At 41.7% G+C, this 27,339-nt stretch overlaps 1 protein-coding gene across 6 annotated transcripts in view; it reads left to right on the forward strand.

Annotated features, from left to right (window-relative positions):
* Window positions 1–27,339, forward strand: part of COL19A1 (collagen type XIX alpha 1 chain) — a 1,011,804-nt gene that overhangs the window by 639,116 nt on the left and 345,349 nt on the right. For all 6 annotated transcript variants that reach the window (XM_056565831.1, XM_056565835.1, XM_056565834.1 and 3 more), the window contains exon 19: window positions 5,150–5,194. In XM_056565831.1, coding sequence (XP_056421806.1) covers window positions 5,150–5,194 — 45 coding nt within the window. The remainder of the gene's footprint in view (window positions 1–5,149; window positions 5,195–27,339) is intronic.

Consider the following 27,339-nt stretch of genomic DNA (forward strand, 5'->3'; position numbering starts at 1 on the left):
GACAACAATTTGGCATAAACTTTCAAATCACAATTTAAAAGCGAAATAGGCCTGATTACTATGGTTTTCTTTTTGAAACTCAGAGCTCTCTGCTGACATCATGACCACAGTGCTCTCTGCTGACATCTCTGTCCATTAGGAACTGTCCAGAGCAGCATTTGTTTGCTATGGGGATTTTCTCCTACTCTGGACAGTTCTTAAAATGGACAGATATGTCAGCAGAGAGCTCTGTGTTCCAAAAAGAAAACCATTTTCTCTGTAGTATTCAGCAGCTAATAAGTACTGGAAGGATTAAGATTTTTTAATAGAATTACTTTTACAAATCTGTTTAACTTTCTGGCACCAGTTGATTTAAAAAAAAAAAAAAAGGTTTTCCACGGGAGTACCCCTTTAATCTTATTTGCTAGCATTTTGCTTGCTTTGTCAGAGCAGGCATAGAGATTAGCTTTGAACATCAGGAGAAGCTTCTCGTGATCCATAGCCTCTCCCGCAGTTTAACAAGTAATGCTATTAACTGGTTCCTCCATAGTAGCATTCTCTGCGCTTTGTTAAGGGATTCTAAGTTCTGTATGTCAGAAAGGAGTTTATTTATTTCTAAAGTTCTTGCCTTTTTGACTCTAGAACCTAGTTTTATAAAGGTACCCCGTATATGCCTTGTGAGCATTTCACACCGTGTAAACACATGTAGGAGTATTAGAATGTACTTTAAGAAATTCTATCAAGTCTGCTTCTAGTACTTTAGAGTGAACAGGGTGTTGAAATAAAAATTGGTTTGTACACCAAAGGTCGGCCTCCCTAATTGACAAAGTTACAGGCGCGTGGTCTGACCACGATATTTGTTCCACACTGGAGGCTATAGCATTAAACAACAGATCTTGATCTGTGAGAAAGAGATCTACGGTATTCTGGAGTAACTGTTGTCGGAAGCAGAAAAGAATGTATAGTCCTTCTCTGTAGTATGGTGTGCTCTCCATACATCATATAAGTCTGACTCCCTAATTATATTAGCAAGATCTCTCGAACCGGAGTGAGATCCAGAAGTGCAGTCCCAGGACTGGTCAGTAAGAGTATTGAAATCACCACACAGTAAGACGGACCTGATGGCACTTGTCTACTTTTCTCAGTACTTTACGTAGAAACCGACCCTGCCCTCGGTTAGGAGCACACAGCATTGCTATAGTCACATTGTTTAATTGACCCACTACAATAAGGTAACCATCCTGGGGATCAGATATAGAAGAGCATTCAGAGAAGTCAACTGTATTTTTTATAGCCAATAATACACCTCTAGATTTGGTTGGAGCATTAGCCTGAAATATAGTAGGAAAGGAGGCATGTTTATCTCTGTGTGCGTCTTGCGCTAACAAGTGTGTCTCTTGGGCACAGACTATGCCACCGTGAAGAGCCTTAGCTTCAGACCAAAACATATCTCTCTGGTGAGGGCTATTTAACCCATGAACATTTAAAGACACACATTTTTGTACCAAGTCCCGGTATTAGTGCTGATAACATGTTTGACCACGAAAAGGGAAGTAAGGGAGATCTGTCCAAAACTTCTTTGTGCAATTAAGGCACTCCACACCTAAAAGAAAATAAGCAAACCAAAACCAGAAACAACCAGCATGATAGCTGAGAAAAAAGAAAAGGAAAAAAACTGCAATCAACAGCAGATAGGGTATAAACACGTGGCATAGTCAACTTGTGCTGGAATACCGGTCAGCCAACAGGCCATGTGCCAGACCAAGGTGATCCTACTTTCACTGATCCAACCACTTGCCATTCAGGATCCACCCTAGAAGGTGAAGCTCGAGGTGGTTTATGTGCAGAAGTCCCCAATAGATTCCACGACCTGATGACATGGATAGTGTTGTCCCGCTGTACCAGGAGGCGCACAGGGAACTCCCAACTATATATAATCTTGTTGTCCCGAAGGACTGATGTGATGGGAGTGAAAGTTCTCCTGTTTTTTAGCATAGCCACTGATAAATCAGCGTAAAGGGTGATCTTGGCAAAATCGCCCGGCAGGGCAGGTTGCTTTCTTGCCGCAGCCATCAGATCATCTTTGATGTGGAAGAAGTGTAAACGGGCTAATACATCACTTTGTACCTCGTCAGCAAGATGAGCCGGCTTTGGGACTCTATGAGCCTGGTCAATTGCCAAGTCCAGAGAGGAGCATGCAGGCAAAACAAGTTTGATGTATTCCTGTAGAAATTGCTTCAGTGCGGATGGCGAAACAGTCTCCGGAATCGCTCAGAACTTAACATTATTGCGGTGTGACCTGTCCTCCAGGTCCGCCACTTTCGCCCGGAGGTTAGTAACCTCTGATTCCAGATCATAGTGCGTATCAAGGAGATCATTGTGTGATGCAGCAAAATCACCCATATTGGTTTCAGCATGTAGGACTCTTTATTGTACTTCAACTTGCTCAGCCTTGACAGGGTTAAGCATCTGTCCCACGTCTGTATGCTTAGACTGATAGAGAACCAGCAGCATATTTGTCAAAGTCAAGTCAGTGACTGTAGAGCCAGTAGTGGGCTGCTTTGCTAGGTAGTTGGCAATAGCAGGAGGCATGGAATCACTAGGAGCACTCACCCCATCATTAGCAGAGTCCAGGTCGTCATCTTACAGCTGTTGGCGCTGCTTCAAAGGGCTGTCACTTATAGAAGACGCTGGAGCTGAGTAAGATGCGCCATGGTGCTCACCGCTTCTTCCTCTAGAGGCTGGTAACAGGAGGCCAGTGGGAGACCAAGCTAAAGCTGCGGAGATCTGTTGCGGTGACTGAGGCACGGTCTCTAGTAGGTAAAGGGCTCTCTCAGTAGCGCAGCGCTGTTCTAGGAGCTAGAGCCGGCGCCATCTTGAAAGCGCTGTGGGCCCGGGCCAGCATAGAAATCATAGAAGTCAATTTACGCACCCTTGCGCCGATTCTCCCCCTGTTCCCCTCATCTGGAAAACATCAGGCATGGTTACTGCTCACACAGGGCATAAAATCAAGCAGTTAATAGGGTCACAAGTCGCTTTAGTTGCTTAACAGGCACGGAGCTCGTCTCTCAGGCAGCCATCTCCAGCAAGCGCCAAACCATGCCCCCAGCAATCCACTTTAAATTTAGTTCCATAGAGATAACAGCCATTTACAGATCCATTATTTTACTTCATATATTTAAAGGAGTTTTCCGATACAGGTAAACATATCCTCTATCCAAAGGATCGTGGGGGATCCAACCGCCCTGCACAGCACCCTTTCTGTCCCCAGGAACAGAGTGTGTCGACCCCCCACATGAAGCGGCAGCTGACACTCTGGCCCTTATTTACTAAGAGTGGAGTGTAGGTTTCTTTGTGGGTTTTGGTTGCCTACAATTTATTTTCGACAGTATTTACTAATATTTCCTTACATTTTCCACTTTCCCTACACTTTGTTTTTTTTTTTACACATGCTCTGATCTGTCTGGTTTTCCTCAGCTCAAATCCACCACATTTTATGTGGAAAGCATAGTAAATATGTTGGGCTTTTGTGAAAATGTCGGGAACATGCCCCTTTTCGGAGACCACGCCCCCTTTTCCCAGTGGCCATGCCCCTTTTTCAGGTTTTCTTAGCAAAATGGAGAGTTAGTCAGGGTTTTCTTAAATTCTGGCGCAAAATCTGGCACAGACAGAATTTCTAGCACAATGCGACAGAATCTGGCGCACATCCAGACAAATCATGTTGGTTTGCAATAGTAAATAAGGGCCTCTATGCATCTCTATGGGAGAGGCGGAGATAACCGAACTCTGTATTTCTGGTTCTCTAATAGAGATAGAGATGGTGACCGTCACTTCGTGCAGGGGTTGACATGCTCCCTTTCTGAGGACACTAATCCTCTATACTTTGGATAGGGGACAAGTGTTCCTGCACCGTAGTACTCCTTTAATTTTCAATAGTAGAGACTCAAAGAAAAAGTCTTCCAGCTAATTTAAATATACAGAGCACCAACTCACCTAATTTTAAACATTTTTAAAGTATACCTGTCATCAACCAAAACCTTTTTATATAATGTAGATAATACCATTATAAATATATTTGTAATACACATTGGTTAAAAAATATGTATATTTTTGTCCCTGCAGCTATTGTCTATGTATTTCTTGGTCCAAATACAAGAAGGGTGGGTGGACAAGCAGGGCTCTGCAGGCTCACACATGGGGATGATTGACAAGCCAGGAGCCTGCACAAAGCCCTGCTTTTCCTGCCCTCACTTCCTGTATTTGGACTTCTCATAGAGACACACAGGCAATAGCTGCAGGGATAGCACTTTTTCACCCTAAAATATACACATTTTTTAACCAATGTATATTACAAATATACATATAATGGTATTATCTACTTTAAGTAAAACATTTTTGTTGACGACATGTACACTTCAAGTGGAAAATGAATTGTACAAAATCTGTATGAATTGCCCCATTTTCAGAGAAAATGGACATAATTTAAGTCTTAAACAGAACAAATCAGATTGGAAAAAGTTCAGATTGGATTCAAGATGAATCAGATTGGAAAAAGAATACCACAAAGTATTTAAAGGGGTACTCTGGTGAAAACCTTTTTTCTTTTAAATCAACTGGTGGCAGAAAGTTAAACATATTTGTAAATTACTTCTATTAAAAAATCTTAATCCTTTCAGTGCTTATTAGCTTCTGAATGCTACAGAGGAAATTCCTTTCTTTTTGGAACACTGATGACATCACAAACACAGTACTCTTTGCTGACATCTCTGTCCATTTTAGCAACCATGCATAGCCGATGTATGCTAAGGGCAGCATGGTGGCTCAGTGGTTAGTACTATTGCCTTGCAGTGCTGGGGACTTGTGTTCAAATCCCACTAAGGACAACAATAAATAAAGTGTTATTATTATAATAATGTCAGCAGAGAGAACTGTGGTAATTTACAAATATGTTTAACTTTCTGCCACCAGTTGGTTTAAAAGAAAAAAGGTTTTCACCAGAGTACCCCTTTAAAGCACACCAGACAACATACATAACCATATGACATACATAACAATGTTCTAATTCTTTACTAAGAAATATACACTGGAAAAACACTTCAGTGTTGTAGAGAAACATCAATTTTCCTTAAAAAAGATTTATACTAAATATTATTCATTTTTTCCTCTTTAGGGGTTACAAGGACCAGTTGGACCCCCTGGACAAAATGGAGAAAAGGTAACAATTGCTAAATGCCAAATTGACAAGACTCAATGTTAGTTTTGTATGTTTTTTTATTTATTTTTTTATTTCAGTTGTTACAAATGTCTAGTAATTGTGCTTAGTTTATTTGTTAACGTGATGTCTAGAGATGAGTCGAATTCATTCCAAATTACATGAAAAATTTAATTTGGACCAAATCCGAATCTCGACTTGATTCGAAATAATGAATTATTCATTAGCGACACCCGCTGTGATCGTCCAATATAATGTATAGGTGCGAGCGGCTTTCTCCCGCGCTCGCATCTCTGCAATAGATAGGACGATCGCAGCGGATGTCAGGAGTAATACCCGCTGTGATCTGTCCTTGACTGCAGGTACTACTGGTCCCAGCATGGAGCAAACTCTGCTCTATGCTGGGAGCTGTAGTACCTGCATTAATAGACAGATCGCAGCTGGTGTCACTTCTGACACCTTTCGCGAATTGTCTATTAATGCAGGTACTACAGCTCCCAGAATGGAGCAGAGTTTGCTCCATGTTGGGAGCAGTAGTACCTGCAGGTAAGTAAAGACCACAGCAGGTGTAACTCCCCTGGAATCATCTGGCCGATAATAGCTCTCTGAGGGAAATAATTCTATTCTATTCACATCACTGGCCAGCCGGAGTATAGTGCAGAAATGTGAGCGCAGGAGAAAGCAACTTCATCTCTGCAATAGAGAGGATGATCGCATTGGGTGTCAGGAGTGACACCCGGGGTGATCTGACTATTAGTACAGGTACTACAGCTCCCATCATGAAACAGTCTTTTCCATGCTGGGAGTAGTAGTACTACCTAAAAACTGTAAAAAATAGAGACAATAAAGTGAAACACACACACTTTATTAAACACAATATAAAAATACATTACTAATTTAAAAAAATTAAAAATGAATTATAAAAAATATATAATTTTTTCATTTAAATATTTCCTTTCTACATTTTTATTATTGTCGGCTAAATTTTTAGGTCCCTGCCCTCCCAAATAAATTGATCCCTGTTGAAAATTAACATAAATTTTTTTTATTGTCTTTCAATTTTCGGGACCAGAAAATTCAGCTCTCAAAATTAAATATGAACGAGGAGTGCATTTCATAATTTTTTTTTTTGTTCTAAATCATAATTTTTTTTTTATTTTCACTTTACTTTTTTAGCCCCATTTATTTTATTTAATTTTAAGGCATTTAGATGTGCTGCCATGAATAATTGCGGGGGTCAGAGACGAGACGAGGACAGAGACATCATTGATATGTATAATACAGTAGGCAAAAAAAGGCTGAGTTTCCCTAATTTACCAAACATCCATAAATTTACAAAGGTCTTCCATCAGAAATCAAAGATACTTCAAATTGTAATTTGCGGAGTCAGATGGCCTGGACAATAATATATGTATGTATTTATTGTAATTGTGAAGTACGATGTCATTGTACCGTATATGCCGGCGTATAAGACAACTGGGCGTATAAGACGACCCCCAACTTTTACAGTTAAAATATAGATTTTGGGATATCCTCGCCATAAAAGACTACCCCTCCTACCGCGATGTACGGTACCTTGTATTTCCCCCCACATTAGGTAAGCATCATGTTCCCCCACATTAGGTAGGCAGCATGTTCCCCCCACATTAGGTAGGAAGTATAGTTCCCCCCACATTAGGTTGCCAGCTCCCCCACATTAGGTTGCCAGCTCCCCCACATTAGGTTCCAGATCCCCCACATTAGGTCGGCAGCTCCCCCACATTAGGTCGGCAGCTCCCCCACATTAGGTCAGCAGCTCCCCCACATTAGGTCGGCAACTCCCCCACATTAGGTCGGCAACTCCCCCACATTAGGTCGGCAGCTCCCCCACATTAGGTCGGGAGTTACAATACATTAGGTCAGCAGCTCCCCCACATTAGGTCGGCAGCTCCCCCACATTAGGTCAGCAGTTCCCCCACAATAGTAGGCAGCTCCTCCACATTAGGTCGGGAGTTACCCCACACTAGTAGGCAGCTCCCCCACATTAGTAGCAGTTCCCCCACATTAGTAGGCTGCTCCCCCACGTTAGTAGGCAAATTCCCAACATTAGGTCAGCAGCTCCCCCCACATTTGTAGGCAGCTCCCCCCACATTTGTAGGCAGCTCCCCCCACATTTGTAGGCAGCTCCCCCCACATTAGATTGGCAGCTCCCCCCAACAGACATACAGCTTCCAGCCATATACAGTGCATGGCTGGAGGCTGTCTGTCTGTATTGCCCTCACAGTGTTCCGATCACCGCTCCTCTGGCCCGGGTCACCATCTACTGCTATGGCCTATGGACCATAGCAGTAGGTGCCGGGACCGGGGAGCGGTGACCGGATCACTTAAGATAGTATGGCCGGTCACTCACCAGGCCCCGGCCGGCGCGTCTTCCTGCGGTCCTCCTGGTCCTGTGCTCCTCTGCCTCTATGGTTGTACGCACAGGAAGTCACTGACGTCCCGTGCGTACAACCAGAGGGAGGACCGGACCGCAGGAGGACCTAAGGAGGGTCGCAGGAGGACGCCGGGGAATGGTAAGTGACCGGCAGACATCCTTATGTCCCGAAAAGATATTTCGGGACACAGGGATGTCCGGGATAGGAATACCTATGATTATCTGCCCGGGCCGGCTCCCGTGTGTGGCTGCAGGCGGGGGCAGGCCAGAGCAGGTAAAAACTAATACTGTATACTAAAAACCAGGGTGCCTCCAGCTGTTCTGAAACTACAACTACCAGCATGCCCGGACAGCCTTTGCCGTGCTGGGAGTTGTAGTTTCACAACAGCTGGAGGGCCCCTGGTTTTTAGTATACAGCATTCGTTTTTACTTGCTTTGGCCGACCCCCGCCTGCAGCCACATGGGAGCCGGCCTGGGCAGATAATCAGAAGTTTTCCTATCCCGGACCTCAATATCCGGCGTATAAGACGACCCCCGACTTTTCAGAAGAAAATTTGGGGTTAAAAAGTAGTCTTTTACGCGGGGATATACGGTAATTATACAATGTTTAAATGACAAATTACTGTAAAACTCTGCTTGTCATTACAATGTCTCTGCATATGCAGATGGATGGGAGCTATAATTTCAGTAGGATGGAAAGGACTTTTTCGTTGCTGTAGGCTGTAGAAGGGAATATGAGACCATGGATGAGGGATGTGGGATTGCCTTTTTTATGTATGTGAAAAATCTTTAGGATGGAGGAAGGGAGGATGGAGGAGGGAGGATGGGAGTTGTAATTCTTGAATTCCAGTTGTCCCCGATTGCAATCACAGTGGTTGTAGCTGGGACCAGCAGGAAGTCCCTGGGACCGTATGAATGGAAGAAAGAAAGTTTTGAAATACACAGTAGCTGCTGTAAATGGAACAAATTAAGGTTAATTGAATAATAAGACCACAGCCAATTAAGGACAAATACATATACACTGTATTTATCGGGGTATACCACGCACCGGCCTATAACACGCAACCTCATTTTACCAAGGATATTTGGGTAAAAAAAGTTTTTTAAATGAGGGTGGTAAAATGAGGGTGCGTGTGTGTGCATGCGTATACCCCGATACACTGTTTCTGACCCCGCAGAAGCCCCCAGGAAAGGCAGGGGGAGAGAGGCCATCGCTGCCCACTTCTCTCCCCCTGCCTTTCCTGGGGTCTAGAGCCCTGCTGCCCCCGCTTCTCTCCCGCTGGCTATCTGCGCCACTGCCCGTTCTCTCCCCCTGACTATCTGCGCCACTGCCCGTTCTCTCCCCCTGACTATCGGTGCCGTGCTGCTTCAGGCCTCCGGTGTGCGTCCTCTGCGTCGTTGCTATGCACTGCACGGCGCGGCACAATGACGAGTGACGTCATTGCGTCTCGCAGCGCATAGCAACGACGCAGGGGTCGCACACCAGAGGCCTGAAGTAGCGCGGACCCGACCCCGGCAACAGGTAATTATACAACCGGGGATGGGGAGGCAACAGGGCAGTGGCGCCGGCAATTGGTGCCGCTGCCCCTGCTCTCCCCCTGGCTATCGGCGCCGCTGCCCCATTGCCGGCGCCGCTTCTCTCCCCCTGGCTATCGGCGCCGGCAATGTGGTGCCGGCACCGATAGTCAGGGGGAGAGAACGGGCAGCGGCACCGATAGCCAGGGGGAGAGAAGGGCCGGCAGCAGGGCTCTAGAACCCAGGACAGGTAGGGGCAGAGAAGCCGGCAGTGACAGCAGGTCTCTGCACCTGCAAAGCCGCTGCAATTCATTGATTTAAAGCGCCCGCTTTAAATCATTGAACTGTAGCGGCTTATCGGCGTATAACACGCAGGTAGACTTTAGGCTAAAAATTTTAGCCTAAAAAGTACGTGTTATACGCCGATAAATACGGTATATATGATCTAATGTGAAAGTTTACATCTACATTTACATGAGCCAAATTTTTTTATATATATACAGATATATGATTTACATATATACATATATATATATTTGTGTATATATGTGTGTATATATATATATATATATATATATATACATGTCTATTTAGATGTGTATATATGTATATTTATATATAGAAAAGCAAATGGAGCAGCACTCACGAATAGGAATAGATGCAGTGGGTGCAAGCTGTGGATGGGCCCTGGTCCTCAAGCCCCAATTAGATACAGCAACCAAGTAGACGCAGCAGCACTCCAGCGTAGTGAAAATAGTGACTTTTATTTATCACCAAGATGCAATAACGACATTTCAACCACCTCACATGGCCGTCCTCAAGCAGTGTAAGTTACATAATACGTGCTTTAAATAAGGAGAGACAATGTGACCTCACTTCCTGTGGGCGTGCAGTAATTAACATGTGTAAACAAACAAGTAGGTTCACAGTAATGGTCCTCTATACATCCTATGACAGGGAACCCTATTCTACTGCAAAATTAAGTGTAACACCAAACATAGTGTAAAAAAACAAAACACTTGTGCTTAACACACAATATACAGTTAATATGCAGTACAGTGTTATATATAAGAATGTTCAGTGTCGATCAGTCCATACCTCCAGTCCCGGACCCGCACACAAAGATCTCAAACATACTCCTGACTCCTCCATAGGAACGAAAAACAATATCGTAGGTGATCGGCGTTCTTGCCGGCTGTAGTAGTTTCCGGTGACCGGATCCAAGCTTCCGGTTCACAGGCCTGTGGTATTCCAACTTACGCATGCGTGGTGTTCCGGCTGGAGACTTCAGATCATCTTAGGTGTTGGCAGGCCCTCTCTCGGGGTATTGGCGCCTGCGCACTTGTCGACCGAGCTCGCGCCTGCGCCTCAGCATCTTGTGCTCCCGGTCCGCCATCTTAGGTGCTGGAAAGTGGACAGTTTAAGGCTTGACATAGTCCCTGTGTTGCCAGTACTTCTCCCAGCGGACCCACGGTGTCAGCGCAACTGGCAATTGGCTCCCCAATGTTCGGGGTTGTTCGCCAGTGAACCGTAACCTTTGCTAGACCACCTAGACGGTATAGATATAGCGAAAAAACACCGGCCCCTGATATGGAGATTTAATGTACCTGATGGATGTCTAGCCCGTCCACAACAACCAGCTCTCCATAATAGGTAGACACCACTCTAGTTAAATTGGAGTCCACATCTTGGCCCAACATAAATTGTGAAAAACATTTTTTTTTTTTTTTTAAAGAGAATAATCCTAATGGAGGTTTCAGTTTTCAGGTGGATGATGGAGATCTGGTCGGGTTTCCATGTCGGACCTGGATCAGAACAGATGCACACCAAAAAAAGGGTATTAATATTGTGATATAGTGTATATGTATATATATATATATATATATATATATATATATATATATATATATATTATTACATTTTGCAAAGAAAACACTTATTATACAGATCAGGGTGTGTCATTGGTATCTCAAACAGTTAGGCGTTACAAATGGCATGTGTTACCTTAAAGTCAACATTCGGACCCTCTGGTTTGAGGGTATGGAATTGGAAAATCCATTTAAGTTCCTTCTTTTTTAAAAGACTTACACGGTCCCCACTCCTTTTAAGGGGGGGGACGTGATCAACCAACATAAATTTTAGGTCCTTTTCCCCATGGCCTGCCTCTAGAAAATGTTTCGGAACTGGTAAATCTTGTTTTTGTTTCCGTATAGTGTAGCGGTGTTGGTTTATACGTGTTTTGAAGTCATAGGTCGTTTCCCCTACATATAGATTTTTACAAGGGCACCATAGTATATAGATGACAAAGTCACTCGTACATGTCAAGTAATATGGAATTTTGTATTTCATACCAGTAGTAGGGTGTTGAAAAAAACTGCCCTTCACCATGTAGGTGCAATTCACGCATCTCCTACACGGGTAAGAGCCAGTGTTTTCCACTGTCAGAAATCTCTGAGTCTGTTTCCTCAGGGATACGTCCGCCTTGATGATTTGATCTTTCAAATTCCTTGGGCGTCTGTATGCCATCAGTGGTGGTATTTGAAATTCAGGAATGTTTGGGTACTCCTTCTGGAGTAACACCCAAAATTTCCTCAGTATGGTGGATATTTTTCCAGATGTGTTATTGTATGTTGATATAAACGCTACTCTTTTGTTCGTGGATGGGTGTTTAATGGAATTCAAAAGATCATGCCTAGAGGTTGCTTTAACCTTGTCCCGGCAGCTGGAGATGAGTTTCCTCGGGTACCCTCTCTGTAAAAAATTGTCTGCTATTTTATTCATAGCTGGTTCAAGTTTGTCAGGAGTGCTGACGATCCTCTTCACCCTCAGTAATTGACTGGTGGGAAGAGACCTCAGCATCGACTTAGGATGGCAACTGTCATATTTCAAAATAGAGTTACAGTCCATATCCTTAGTGTAGAGGTCAGTGGATAAACAATTACCGCTGACTTCTACCCAGGTGTCCAAAAATTGGACACCAGACTTGGAAGAGGTAAGAGTAAATTGTATGTTCTCATGGATGGTGTTTAAATATGCATGGAAGTCCCCTAGCTGGTCTTGGGAGCCCGCCCATACGATAAAAATATCGTCAATGTACCTCCACCACCCCAGCACATGGCTGAAGTGGTGGGATACATAGATGCGCTGCTCCTCAAGACCGGCTACGAACAAATTTGCATAGGTCGGCGCCACATTGGTGCCCATTGCGGTGCCGACCCGTTGAGTAAAGTATTCATCATTGAATACAAAGTAATTCCTAGTAAGCACCAAGGTTAGCAAATCTATCAAAAAAGTAACTTGTTCTGTAGTAAAATCCTCAATAATGGTCTGTTGTACACATTGTATTCCCTCTGTGTGTGGTATAGAGGTATAAAGACTAGTTATGTCCAGAGATGCCAATATAGTCCCTTCTGGAATGAAAATTTTCTCGATCTTATTAATGAAGTCAGCTGTATCCCTTAAGTAAGATTTTGCATTATATACATAAGGGCGGAGTACCTTATCAAGAAAAATGGAGAGGTGGCTCGTCACTGAGTTAGTGCCCGAAACAATCTGGCTTCCAGGTGGGTCCACTAGGGACTTATGGATTTTCGGTAGTAAGTAGAGTACCGGGGTACTAGGATGTGTAACAGTGAGAAAATTGAATAAGGGTTTATTAATCAAGTTACTTTCTAGTGCGTTTTCAAGTACAAGCTTGATTTCCCTCTCAATATTCCATCTTGGGTCAACAGCTGACTTCAAATAAGTAACACCATCATTGAGTTGTCTGTCTGCTTCTTGTAAATATTTAGATCTGTCCATAACCACAATCGCCCCGCCTTTATCGGCGGGTTTGATGATAAGATTGTGGCTATGGACAAGATCATTGATCGCTAATAATTCATCTTTGGTAATATTAGGATGGAAAGTATATACAGAATTAGACCTCAGTTTCTCAACCTCTTGTTTCACCCTACTACAGTAGGTGTCAATGACTGGCGAATGTACGGGTGGCAAAAAACTTGCGCAATGAGAAAGGTACAGCCTCTACAATAGTACCTGTTCCAGCCAGAGCCGGCATTCCCTCCCAGTCTCCAGAAAACCAAGCTTTAAGCCTAAGCTTCCTGAAGAATAGGAGGAGATCCAGCTCCAACTGGAACCAGTCCATCCTAGGTGAGGGACAAAAGTTCAAACCTTTCGCCAATAAAGACAATTGAGCTACAGTAAGTGGAGTAGAAGAGATATTTACCACAGAGGATTTATCAGTCATTTTTTCTTGGATGTGGTTCTCGGTTGCACCACTTGATTCATCAGCCGTTGTTGTCCCCTTGTTTTTGCTGGAACCATGGTGTCTGCATCCCCCCCGTCTGGTGGGTCTGTGGAGGCAGTCCCTGTCAGTCCTAAAAAAGGCTCTGATGTATTAGTAGAGGTGACTCGGTTTGTTTGTGTTTTATTTTTAACCGTAGCTTGATCTCTGATCCGTCGATTTCGGTTGCCCCTTGAGTCCGTAGGTTTAGAATTCCAGTTATAGACATGACCCATTGTGTAGTCTTCCTGGTCCCTGGCCCATTTGGACCTTTTCCCTTCCTGTTGTTCCTGTTCCGATTTCTTGAGAAAGGCTTTTTGTTTGTCCATGAAGTATTGATAGTCCGTTTCAGACAAAGTAGCTGCTAGTGTTTGTTCTAGAGCTGTAACTCTAGTTGTAGCAGAAGTAATGTCTCTTTGTAAAAATTCCAAATTCAGTAAAATTAGATCCAAAGAGTACTTATTCGATATTTGTTCATAACGCATACGATAGTCCGTTTCAAAAAAGAAGGCATTCTCAGTGGGTTGTACCCGTAGTCCCCTGGGGATCCGCTTGACTTTAAAATACTCCCCAAGAGTAACAAAATGTAGATTTAGTGACAAAAGACGTTTAGTCTCATTTTCATACCTTCTTTGAAGATCTTTCTGTGAAGGCATGTGAAGAAATGAAGGATCACCGCCTGTATATTGGAGAATCCGATCTGCATTCTGATCCGTATAAGAAAAAACATTTTGGGATATAGTCGGGATGGCTTCCAGATGAGGTTCCATGATATCCAAGTACAGGTGCAAGCTCTGTTGACCACTATGTAGAAAAGCAAATGGAGCAGCACTCACGAATAGGAATAGATGCAGTGGGGGCAAGCTGTGGATGGGGCCTGGTCCTCGAGCCCCAATTAGATACAGCAACCAAGTAGACGCAGCAGCACTCCAGCGTAGTGAAAATAGTGACTTTTATTTATCACCAAGATGCAATACACTATGTTTGGTGTTACACTTAATTTTGCAGTAGAATAGGGTTCCCTGTCATAGGATGTATAGAGGACCATTACTGTGAACCTACTTGTTTGTTTACACATGTTAATTATTGCACGCCCACAGGAAGTGAGGTCACATTGTCTCTCCTTATTTAAAGCACGTATTATGTAACTTACACTGCTTGAGGACGGCCACGTGAGGTGGTTGAAACGTCGCTATTGCATCTTGGTGATAAATAAAAGTCACTATTTTCACTACGCTGGAGTGCTGCTGCGTCTACTTGGTTGCTGTAGATAGATAGATAGAGATATAGATAGATAGAGATATAGATAAATAAATCATATCTGTATATATATTTTTTTTTCGCTCACACAGCAGACAGATGAAGGAAGAACAGGAAATAGGAGGGAAAGACCACAATTAAGGTCAAACCACTCGACCTATATTCCTTTGATGTTCTATTACCTATTTGTCCTTAATTGGCTGTGGTCTCATTATTCACATAAGCTTAATTTGCTCCAATTAGAGCAGCTACTGTATATTTAAAAACTTTATTTCTTCCATTCATATGGCCTCAGTGACTCCCTGCTGGTCCATACTGCAACCGCTGTGATTGAAAGCGGGGACAACTTGAATTCAAGAATTACCACTCCCATCATCCCCTACATAAAAAATAAAAGATTTTTCACATATATAAAAAGGTCATCCCACATCCCACATCCATGGTTACAAATTCCCTTCTACAGCTGACAGAAACGAAAAAGTCCTTTTCATCCTACTGAAATTATAGCTCCCATCCATGTCTTCCTGCATATGTAGAGACATTGGAATTACAAGAAGAGTTTTGCAGTAATTTGTCATTTAAAACCAGCTCATATTGTATAATTACAATGGCATTGTCCTTCACAATTACATTAAATACATACATACAGTATTGTCCCGGTCATCTGCCTCTGCAAATTGCAATTTGAAGTGTCTTTAATTTCTGATGGAATACCTCTATAAATTTATGGATTTTTGGTAAATTTGGGAAACTCAGCCTTTTTTTGCCTGCTGTATTATACATATTACTGATCCCTGTCCTCGTCTTGTCTCTGACCCCTGCAATTATTCATGGCAGCACATCTAAATGCCCGAAAAAATAAAATAAAATAAATGGGGCTTAAAATGTAAAGTGAAAATAAAAAAAATTATGATTTAGAACGAAAACTAGAAAAAAGAATTATGAAATGCACTCCTCATTCATTTTTAATATTGAGCGCTAAATTTTCTGGTCCCTGCCGACTCCCGAAAATTGAAAGACAAAAAAAAAAATTGTAATGTAAATTTTTAAACAGGGATCAATTTATGTGGATGGCAGGGACCTAAAAATGTAGCCAACAATAGTTAAAATGTAGAAAGGGGCCATTTAAATGTAAAAAAAAAAAAAAAAAGATTATAATGATTTATTTATTATTTTTATTAGTAATGTGTTTTAATATTGTGTTTAATCCCTTAAGGACGGACCAATTTTTTACCTCAATGACCAGGCTCTTTAAAAAAAAAAAAAAAAATTAACATGTATCTCTTTAAATGGTAATAACTTTAGAACGCTTTTTCTGAGAGGAGCGATTCTGAGATAGTTTTTTCGTGACATATTGTTCTTTATATAAGTTCTGCATTTTTTGTTGACACATGCAGCATTTTTTGTGAAAAACTGGAAAATTTGTGGCGTTTTTTAACATTTTTATTTTTATGGTTTTCACTCCGTGGTAAAAGTGATGTTATATTTATTCTGTGGGTCAGTACGATTATGGTGATACCCATATATAGCTTTCTATGTTCTTTTTCCTTTTCTGAGCAAAATTCTTTTTCTGCCATTCATTTTCCAACAGCCGCAACTTTTTATTTTTCGTCCGACTCCATTGAATAAGGCTTATTTTTGCGGGATGAGCTGTACTTTTTATTGGTATCATTTTTGTGACACTTGCTACCTTTTGATCTTTTTTATTCTGTTATTTGTACCAAAATTGGCATATTTTGCGCTTTTTTAAATGTTTTTTTTATGGGTTCACTGTGCGGGATAATTTATATTATAGTTTTATAGTACACGTGGCAATACCTATTATGTATATGATTTATGTTTTTGATCTTTTTTGGTTATAATACAGGGCTTTTATTGGGAAATTGGCATTTTACATATTTTTTTTACACTTCATACTTTTATTGAAGAACTTTTTATTTAATTTTTTACACTTTTTACAGGTTGTACTATGCTGCAATACATTTGTACTGCATCACAGTATTATTCGATCAGCTGCACACAGCACAGCCTGTGCGATCCAGCGTATAGCTGGATATTACAGGCTTCTGTAGCAGGCAGACAGGAGGTCATGATCTGACCTCCTGCTGCCATAGCAACCAACAGCGGCCTGCGATCATATTGCGGCGCCGCCATTGGTGAACAGGGTGAGAGTGCTCCCCCTGTCAAGACCCTAGATGCTGTGATCAGGATTGATCACAGCATCTACAGGGTTAATGCTGCCGGGATCGGCGCGATTGCGGCTCAGGCAGCTGTGGCAGGTCTCCAGCAGTGATTGACAGCCAGGTCCCGCTGCCGATCTCCTGCACTGCCCGCGGCAGTCCCGGAGATCGCTATGATGTATGCATACGTCCCATCACGTGAACGTGTCGGGTGCTGGGGCGTATGCATACATCCTATAGCAGGAAGGGGTTAATAAAGTGTGTGTGTATTTATGCGTGTTGCACTTTTTTCTCTATTTTTAATTTTTTTTAGGTAGTACCACTACTCCCAGCATGGAACAAAAGTAGTACCTGTACTAATAGACAGATCGCCCTGGTTGTCACTCCTGACACCCGATGCGATCATCCTTTTTATTGCAGAGATGGAGTGGCTTTCTCCTGCACTCGCATCTCTGCACTATACTCCAGCCAGCCCGTGATGTGAATAGAATTCACATCACTTTACTCATATTTCCCTCAGAGAGCTGTGATTGGCCAGATGGTTCCAGCCAATCACAGCTCTCTGCAGGAAATATGAATAATAGGTATATATCCGGCATATATTCATGCTACAGTGGACCAGAGAAGAGCTGCCAGCCGCCATTCTACAGGACGATCATAGAGGGTGTCACTCCTGACACCTGCTGTGATCTTTCCTTACCTGCAGGTACTGCTGCTCCCAGCATGGAGCATACTCAGCTCTATTCTGAGAGCTGTAGTACCTGCATTAATAGACAAATCGCAACAGGTTTTAGAAGTGACACCCGCTGTGATCTGTCTATTAATGCTAGTAGTACAGCTGCCAGCATGGAGCAGAGTGTGCTCCATGTTGGGAGCAGTAGTACCTGCAGTTGAGGACAGATCACAGCGGGTGTCACTCCTGACACTCGATGCGATCGTTATATAGGATGATCGCAGCATGTGTCGGGAGTGACACCCAGGGTGATCTGTTTATTAGAACAGGTACTACTACTCCCATCATGGAACAGTCTATAGTAGTACTACCTAAAAAATGTAAAAAAAAATAGAGGAAAAAAGTGAAATACATGCACTCACACTTTATTAAACACATTATTAAAATGCTTTACTAATAAAAATTTGCTAATCGGCGAATCGGCTGAATCGAATTTTCTAAAATTCGCTCATCTCTAGTGATGTATTTTTCTGGCAGCACTTTACTCCACGGGTGGCTCTATTCAAGTATATAAAGTCACTCTGTAAATCACTGTAGATTAAAAACACCATGTCAACACAGCTGTTGTCATCTTTTTCATAGACAAGTTCCCTACTTGCTATTTTGTACATTTTAATTTACTGTCTTATTGTTTAACAATTGATTTATCATATGTGTGTTCCCCCACTTTCTTAGGAAAGTCCTGCTTTTGTTGTTGAACTATACTATAAGATTCTATTACATTGTGCATATAATTAACCACGTAGAGGCATTTATGCATATTTATTAAGGTAAAAGCAAAACTTAATGCTATTAAGTTCACAAAATGTCTCAGGAATTGGGAGAATTTACCACTGTTTGCCAGCTTTCAACATTGTCATTCAATGTAAAGATTTATAGCATTCAGATCACCCTCGAGTGGTAGCAACAAACAGTAAAACAACAGGATGTTTTACACATTTTCATTACTCCCATTAACTTTTATTAATTTTCTGTCTTAGATCACATAAAAATAGCAATATTTCAAGGTTATTTTTTCTTATAAAACAAAAAAGCACAAATATGGGAATAATGCAGTTGCATGTTTGCATACCTCCTAACTTTTGTTGAGAGCAACTTCTCCCCTTACCACACCCTCAACCATGCCCCTAGCCACACCATAAACTAAACCTGAGCACACTATTCTTTCACTGAATACTTGAGCATTTCTTCTCCATTCTAGCGATCGCTTGGGGTCCCAGTGGTCAGAGCCCCACCGATGTATCTCCTATTCTGTCAATGGGGAATAATTATAAATTCAGGGAACACCTCTTTAACAGCAATGATGTGGTCAGCCTGTCACATGAGATTTGGAGGACCTCTTATACTCAAGTGACAGCAACCGCTATCATTACCACAACCATATAAGTTAGAACAGTGCAGCTACTTACTGGTTGGCCCTTTCTCTGATGAAAGTTGTTCACTTTCCTTTTTCTTCTTCATCTGGCTCCTAGATCGCCAGCCATAACTCATCTTTGCAGAACCAAACAAACATTTGAGACTTCACAATTGTCCAGCACCTATAGTGTCCCAAACAGTTATAATTCCCACCTTGATGTCCCACACAGTGGAGTGGATAGATAGGTGGATTGGGGAAGAATAGTTAGGTCCCCCCTTTTAGATAGTTAGGTCGCTCAAGTAGATAAACAGGTCCCTTCAGGTAGTTTCCCCCTTACATAGTAAGACCCCCCTCAGATAGTTGCCCTATGTAGATAAAACACTCAGATAGCTGGCCCCTGGAGGCAAACCCCCAGATAGTTGCCCCCTGTAGGTAAACCCCCCAGATAGCTGCCTCTGTAGGTAAACCCTCCCAGATAGCTTGTCCCCTTAAGGTAAACTACCCAGATAACTGGTCCCCGTAAACAAACCCCCAGATAGCTGCCCCCTGTAGGTAAATCCCCCAAATAGTTGCTGCCTGTAGGTAAATCCCCAGTAAGCTGCCCCCTGTAGGTAAACCTTCAGATAGCTGGCCCCTGTAGGTATGTAGACTCTCTGAGATAGCTGACCGCTTTAGGTAGATCACCCCAGATAGCTGCCTCTTGTAGGTACCCCCCCTCCCAGAAAGCTGCACCCTATAGATAACGCCTCTTGATAGATGCCCCCCTGTAAGTAACCCCTCTTAATCGATGCCCACTGTAGGTAAACCTGATAAATGATGAACCAGAGTAGTTGGTCTGGTCACCATCAATCATTAGTTCAGTGCTGGAGGTCTTGGCTGAGCTTTGAGGAGGCCGTTGGCTGGCATGCTGGACTACTTCAGGCTTTGATTTTCAACTCCTTATGTTAATGGTGCTGGCATGAACAGTTGAACATTAAAGGCTCTAGTGAACTGGTGGTGCTACTTCCTGATTTTCCACTTAAAGTCATGTAACCCATCTCCCTTAGAACCCTTCCAGTTGGCTGTAGAATGATTACTGGCTCCTGTATAGTACACTGTGCAGAGCAGTGAAGGGTCATGTCACACCATTCTAGGATGACGTGACATGACCCCAAAAGCGGGACTGTTCTGCCAAATCCAGGATGCTTGGTAGGTATGTGCTTTTTATGGGGCCTAGTATTCTTTTGCTTTTCTCTCAATATGTCTACTTAAGGGGGTATTCCAAAATTTTTTTATTTTTATTTCACTGTGCTACAGGGGCTGTAAAGTTAATGTAGTTCATAATATAGTGTCTGTACCTGTGTGTGACAGTTTTCTCACAATTATTCTGTGATTATCGCCCCAATATTTATTTTTAACAGCATACAAAATTACACATGTCTCGGGATTTCCCAGGTTGCAGTTCATCGAGACCTGACATCACTAGTCAGGTGATCAGAGGGAGCCTATCCTGCTTCAACTTTGCAATAGCTGTAGGCCCCCTGGTTAGAAAACAATGTGTTTCAATGGGTGGGGTGACTGATGTGTGGGAGAAAGGAAAGTGATCTCAAACTGAGCTGCAACTTTTTGACACTAGTACCTCTTTATTTGGGTGATAGCACTTTTAAATTATTTGAGGTGAGTAGCCATCTGATTGAGGCCCAACATTTTCGTGTATTTCCACGGGTAATACATGAGGTGCTGGTATCGGTCTCTCCTTTTCTTATTCTGTACAGATTGGATACATTAGAAGGACTTTCTTAAATGAAACCAAAAGAACACCAGGAGATGTTATAGCAAGTATAGAACTGCACTATTTAGACAGTGGCATTTTATAAAATATTTCAGTTTACAATATTAATAGACACATCGAAAATTGTTAACAGAAAAAGACCACTGGTTCTTTTAGTCTGTCCTAATATTTTTCAATTTTATTTGTTTATCTTAAAATACAATACAAGAACAACTTCAGTGTCAGAAAATACGATAGACATCACATACCAGGAAAGCTTCAGAAAAGTTTTATTTACCACACAAGGCACACGGTACACACAAGGTACAAACTGGTGATAACACTTTATACTTCCTCTGGCCGATACGTCACCATTTAAACCCCCTTGCATTAAAAAGTGTCTATACAAATATTATTAACAAACAAAAGGATATTAAATGATAACCTAATGCAGAATACATAATACATACAATATAAACTTCCCCATAAGAATGTGAGAAAATTCTACTTCATAAATTACAACACAGAGTTCAGCTCAGAACAATCATTTAGCCCTAATTTGCCCAGTGCTTCTATACGTATCATTAGTTCTGTCTCATTGTCCAGCAATTTCCTATGGTGATCACCTCCTGAGTGCATTTTACCTACTGTACATGTAGCAAGCCCATACATATATGTTAGTAACATTAGCATGATGATCTGTACATATATGCGTTATAAACCTGGGGCTACTTTTACCAGTTTTAATTAATCTAAGGTGTTCAGCAAAGCAATACCTATATTTGCATAAAACCACAAAAACAGCATATGATGTCTTGCATGTATTAAAATTATTTATCAGTATCTATGGTGGACCTAGTCTTACTCTTCCACTAATATACAGGTGACTACAGTAGTTACAAAGTAACATTTTTCTAACCAGGGGCGTAGCTAGAAACCACAAGGCCCCGGTGCAAAAATTTGCCCAGGGCCCCCCTATCCCCTGACAACCCGCTTCCCCAATCCCGGGCGACCCCTTACTCGGCCGCTCAAAGATAACAGTGACTACAGCACTGATGAGACACAGTCAGGAGAATACACAAAGATATAAGTGACTGACAGGCAGGGCCAGACAGACAAAACATAGGCCCAGGCATTTAAGAATAAGCAGCCTATCACCTTGGTTCCAGTTGCTCTCCAGCTGTTATAAAGCTATAACTCCCATCATGTCTGCAGAGCCTAGGCATTATGGGAGTTGTAGTTTTGCTACAGATGGAGAGCCATAGATTAGGGTACATCATCACCTATCATCACTGCAGAACTTACAAGTGACTACAGCTGATGGGACAGTCAGGAGAAAACACAATGATATCAGAGACCTGAGTGACGTCTTCTCTGTTGTCTTTTCTTTTCTTCTTCATCTGGCCAGACGGCAGGACGTCTTCCAGCTTAATCTTCTCTGCAGTGTCTGACACCAGGACATCGTAGGTTCTTACTTTGTCAGTAGATCCTCATCCTCTGTATGAAGACAATAATCATTATAATTCTGCTAAATACTGCACCCCCTGAATATAATACTGCCACACATTGTATGCCTTGAATATAAAACTACCATCCACTGTACTCCTGCATATAATACTGCCATTTACTGTACCCCCTGAATATAATACTGCCATACACTGCATCCCCTGAATATAATCCTGCCACACTGTACCCCATGAATATAATACTGCCAGCTACTGTACCCCCTGAATATAATACTGCCACACACTGTACCCCCTGAATATAATACTGCCATATACTGTATCCCCTGAATATAAAACTACCATACACTGTACCTCCTGCATATAATACTGCCACCCACTGTACCCCCAAATATAAAATTGCCACCTCCTGTTACCCCTGAATAAAATATTGCCACACACTGTGCTCTCTCAATATAATACTACCACACACTGTGCTCTCTGAATATAATACTACCACACACCATACCCTCTGAATATAATACTGCCACACAGTGCCCATGAACGTAATACTGCCACCCACTGTACCCCTGAATATAATACTTCCACACACTGTACCCCTGAATATAAACCCTCAAAAATAACCATGCTATACACAGTACCCTCTGAATATAACCCTGCCACACACTACCTTCCAAATATAATAATCCCTCCATAATAATAATATTGTTACACACTGTTTCTTCTCAGTTTAGCTAAATCACACCTGTCCTCCTTCAGACCGCTCTGTCCTCCTCCTGGCTCCTCTGTTCCAACCCCACTTTCCTCCCAGACCCATAAGTCCTCCTATGTGCTCCTCTTCCCCCCTCCCTAGACCATTATGTCCTCTCCAGGCTCCTCTGCCCCCTCCCCAGACCCCAGAATTCTGCTCTAGGCTCCCCTGTCAAATTCTCCAGACCCCAAAGTCTGATCCATATCCAATCACCTCCTGTCCCCCCACATTAATGAACAATATATGTATTTATGTATGATAGATGTGTATGAGACTGGTGTATGTATGGTAGATGTATGGTTATGATATTTGCGTGTATGATAGATGTATGATACATATACACAGCATACACCTATCTATCATACATACACACACCTCTCATTCATACATACATCTATCATCCACACATCCATCATACATTCACATACATCATACATCCACACATCATAGATACATCCATCTAGCTTACACACATCTATCATACATACACACATCACAAATACACACACATACACGCACACATCTAGCTTACACACATCTATGAAACATACACACATCATACGAACACATGCCGGCACCTCCTACACCCCCCCCCCCTCCGCCCCTCCCACACACACATGCATAATACATACATATACACGCACATCATACACACACATACATTATACATAAACACATATCATGCATACACCTGCCACCTCGAGATCTCCCCGCATAATACATCTCCACACATCATACAGACATCCTTCTACCTTACACACATCTCCATACATACATCTTGCTTACACACATATATCTTTCATACACACACCATTCATACACACACATCTTTCATACATCATACATACAGTACATACACACATCATACATACACACGCCACATCCCCCTACATGCATAATGCATACATACACACACATCATACATAAACACATCATATACACACCCGCCGCCTCCAAATACCCCCGCAAAATACATCTCCACACATCATATATACATCCTTCTAGCTTACACACATCTCCACTCATCATACATACATACATGTTGCTTACACACATCATTCAAACACCATACACACATCATACATACACCATACATACAGTACATACACACACATCATACATACACCATACATACAGTACATACACACACATCATACATACACCATACATACAGTACATATACACACATCATACATACAGTACATATAACCACATCATACATACACCATACACACAGTACATTTACACACACACATCATACATACACCATACACATAGTACATACACACATCATACATACACCATACATACAGTACATACACTCATCATACATACACCATACATACATTACATACACACACAACATACATACACCATACATACAGTACATACACACATCATACATACACCATACATACAGTACATATAACCACATCATACATACACCATACATACAGTACATACACACACATGATACACACACCATACATACAGTACATTTACACACACCATACATACAGTACATTTAAACACATCATACATACACCATACATACAGTACATATATGCACATCATACATACACGATACATACAGTACATATATGCACATCATACATACACCATACATACAGTACATACACACATCATACATACATTACATACGCATACATACACCATACATACAGTACATATAACCACATCATACATACACCATACACACAGTACATACACACACATCATATACATACAGTACATTTACACACACCATACACACACCATACATACAGTACATTTACACACATCATACCTACACCATACATACAGTACATATATGCACATCATACATACACCATACATACAGTACATATATGCACATCATACATACACCATACATACAGTACATATATGCACATCATGCATACACCATACATACAGTACATATATGCACATCATACATACACCATACATACAGTACATATATGCACATCATACATACACCATACATACACAAACATCATACATACATCATACATACAGTACATACATACACAGGGGAGGAGGGGGTGTATGTCTCGGCAACATTATGGTCTGTACTTAGGGGTTGTGGTAGAAGGGGGGATTGTGCCGCGCCGGGACTGGTACTCGCAGCGCCGCTGCCACAAGCCTCCCCTTCAGGCCCGGGACCTCAGCAGAGGAGGGGAAGGGCGGAGGATTGAGGCTAGCGCCTGGCCTGGTACTGGCAGCCCCGGGACCTGGGTCTGTGCCTGGGGGCCCGCCCTGCTAAGGGGCCCGGTCGCAATGGCGACCTTTGCGACCTCTATAGCTACGCCACTGTTTCTAACCAATCCATATTGTACATTTTGTTCTTAAAGCACCCCTTCAGTAGTTCATCTCTCAATTTTTTACAATGGGGCAAATTGAGAGCTGAAAATCTTAATTGAACCATGTTAATTAACAGAGAGAATAAAACACGTAAGAAAGATAACAGTCTTGTTTTTACTTTTGAGCATAGTCTTATGGGTAATGCTATATGTTTAGCAATTCATAGCGAAGGACAAACGCCTTAAGGCTGTAGCTAAGCATAAACCTTTGTCTTTTAGGTGATGTAACAATTGAAGAGATGTGCGTGTCAAGTGATGGTTTAAGAACAAAACACCCAATATGAAGTGGCTAGAGAAACAATGACTTAAAGGGGTACTCCGGTGGAAAACTTTTTTTTTTTTATGAACTGGTGCCAGAAAGTTAAATAGATTTGTAAATAACTTCTATAAAAAAAAATCTTCATCCTTTTAGTACTTTTTAGCAGCTGTATGCTGCAGAGGAAATTCTTTACTTTTTGAATTTCTTTTTTGTGTTGTCCACAGTGCTCTCTGCTGACACCTCTGTCCGTGTCAGGAACTGTCCAGAGTAGCATAGGTTTGCTATGGGGATTTTCTCCTGCTCTAGACAGTTCCTGATATGGGCATCAGGTGACAGCAGAGAGCCTTGTGGACAACACAAAAAATAAATTCAAAAAATGAAGATTTTCCTCTGTGGCAAACAGCTGCTAAAAAGTACTGAAAGGATTAATATGTTTTTATAGAAGTAATTTCCAAATATGTTTAACTTCCTGGCACCGGTTCATGGAAAAAATAAAAAAAAGTTTTCCACCGGAGTACCCCTTTAACCCCTTAAGGACCAGGCCATTTTACACCTTAAGGACCGGAGCGTTTTTTGCAATTCTGACCACTGTCACTTTAAACATTAATAACTCTGGAATGCTTTTAGTTATCATTCTGATTCCGAGATTGTTTTTTCGTGACATATTCTACTTTAACTTAGTGGTAAAATTTTATGGTAACTTGCATCCTTTCTTGGTGAAAAATCCCAAAATTTGATGAAAAAAATGAAAATTTTGCATTTTTCTAACTTTGAAGCTCTCCTCTTGTAAGGAAAATGGATATTCAAAATATATATTTTTTGGGTTCACATATACAATATGTATACTTTATGTTTGCATCATAAAATTTATGAGTTTTTACTTTTGGAAGACACCAGAGGGCTTCAAAGTTCAGCAGCAATTTTCCGATTTTTCACAAAATTTTCAAACTCGCTATTTTTCAGGGACCAGTTCAGGTTTGAAGTGGATTTGAAGGGTCTTCATATTAGAAATACCCCATAAAAGACCTCATTATAAAAACTACATCCCCCAAAGTATTCAAAATGACATTCAGTAAGTGTTTTAACCTTTTAGGTGTTTCACAGGAATAGCAGCAAAGTGAAGGAGAAAATTCAAAATCTTCATTTTTTACACTCGCATGTTCTTGTAGACCCAATTTTTGAATTTTTGTAAGGGGTAAAAGGAGAAAATTTTTACTTGTATTTGAAACCCAATTTCTCTCGAGTAAGCACATACCTCATATGTCTATGTTAATTTTTCATCGGGCGCAGTAGAGGGCTCAAAAGGGAAGGAGCGACAAATGGTTTTTGGGGGGCATGCCGCATTTAGGAAGCCCCTATGGTGCCAGGACAGCAAAAAAAAACACATGGCATACCATTTTGGAAACTAGACCCCTCAGGGAACGTAACAAGGGGTAAAGTGAACCTTAATACCCTACAGGTGATTCACGACTTTTGCATATGTAAAAAAATATATATATATATTTTACCTAAAATGCTTGGTTTCCCAAAAATTTTAAATTTTTAAAAAGGGTAATAGCAGAAAATACCCCCCAAAATTTGAAGCCCAATTTCTCCCAATACAGAAAACACCTCGCATGGGGGTGAAAAGTGCTCTGCTGGCGCACTACAGGTCTCAGAAGAGAATGAGTCACATTTGGCTTTTTTGAAGGAAAATTTGCTCTGGGGGCATGCCGCATTTAGGAAGCCCCTATGGTGCCAGAACAGCAAAAAAAAAACACATAGCATACCATTTTGGAAACTAGACCCCTCGGGGAACGTA

The sequence above is a fragment of the Hyla sarda genome, chromosome 3 (genome assembly GCF_029499605.1).
Source record: "Hyla sarda isolate aHylSar1 chromosome 3, aHylSar1.hap1, whole genome shotgun sequence".
Taxonomy (NCBI): domain Eukaryota; kingdom Metazoa; phylum Chordata; class Amphibia; order Anura; family Hylidae; genus Hyla; species Hyla sarda.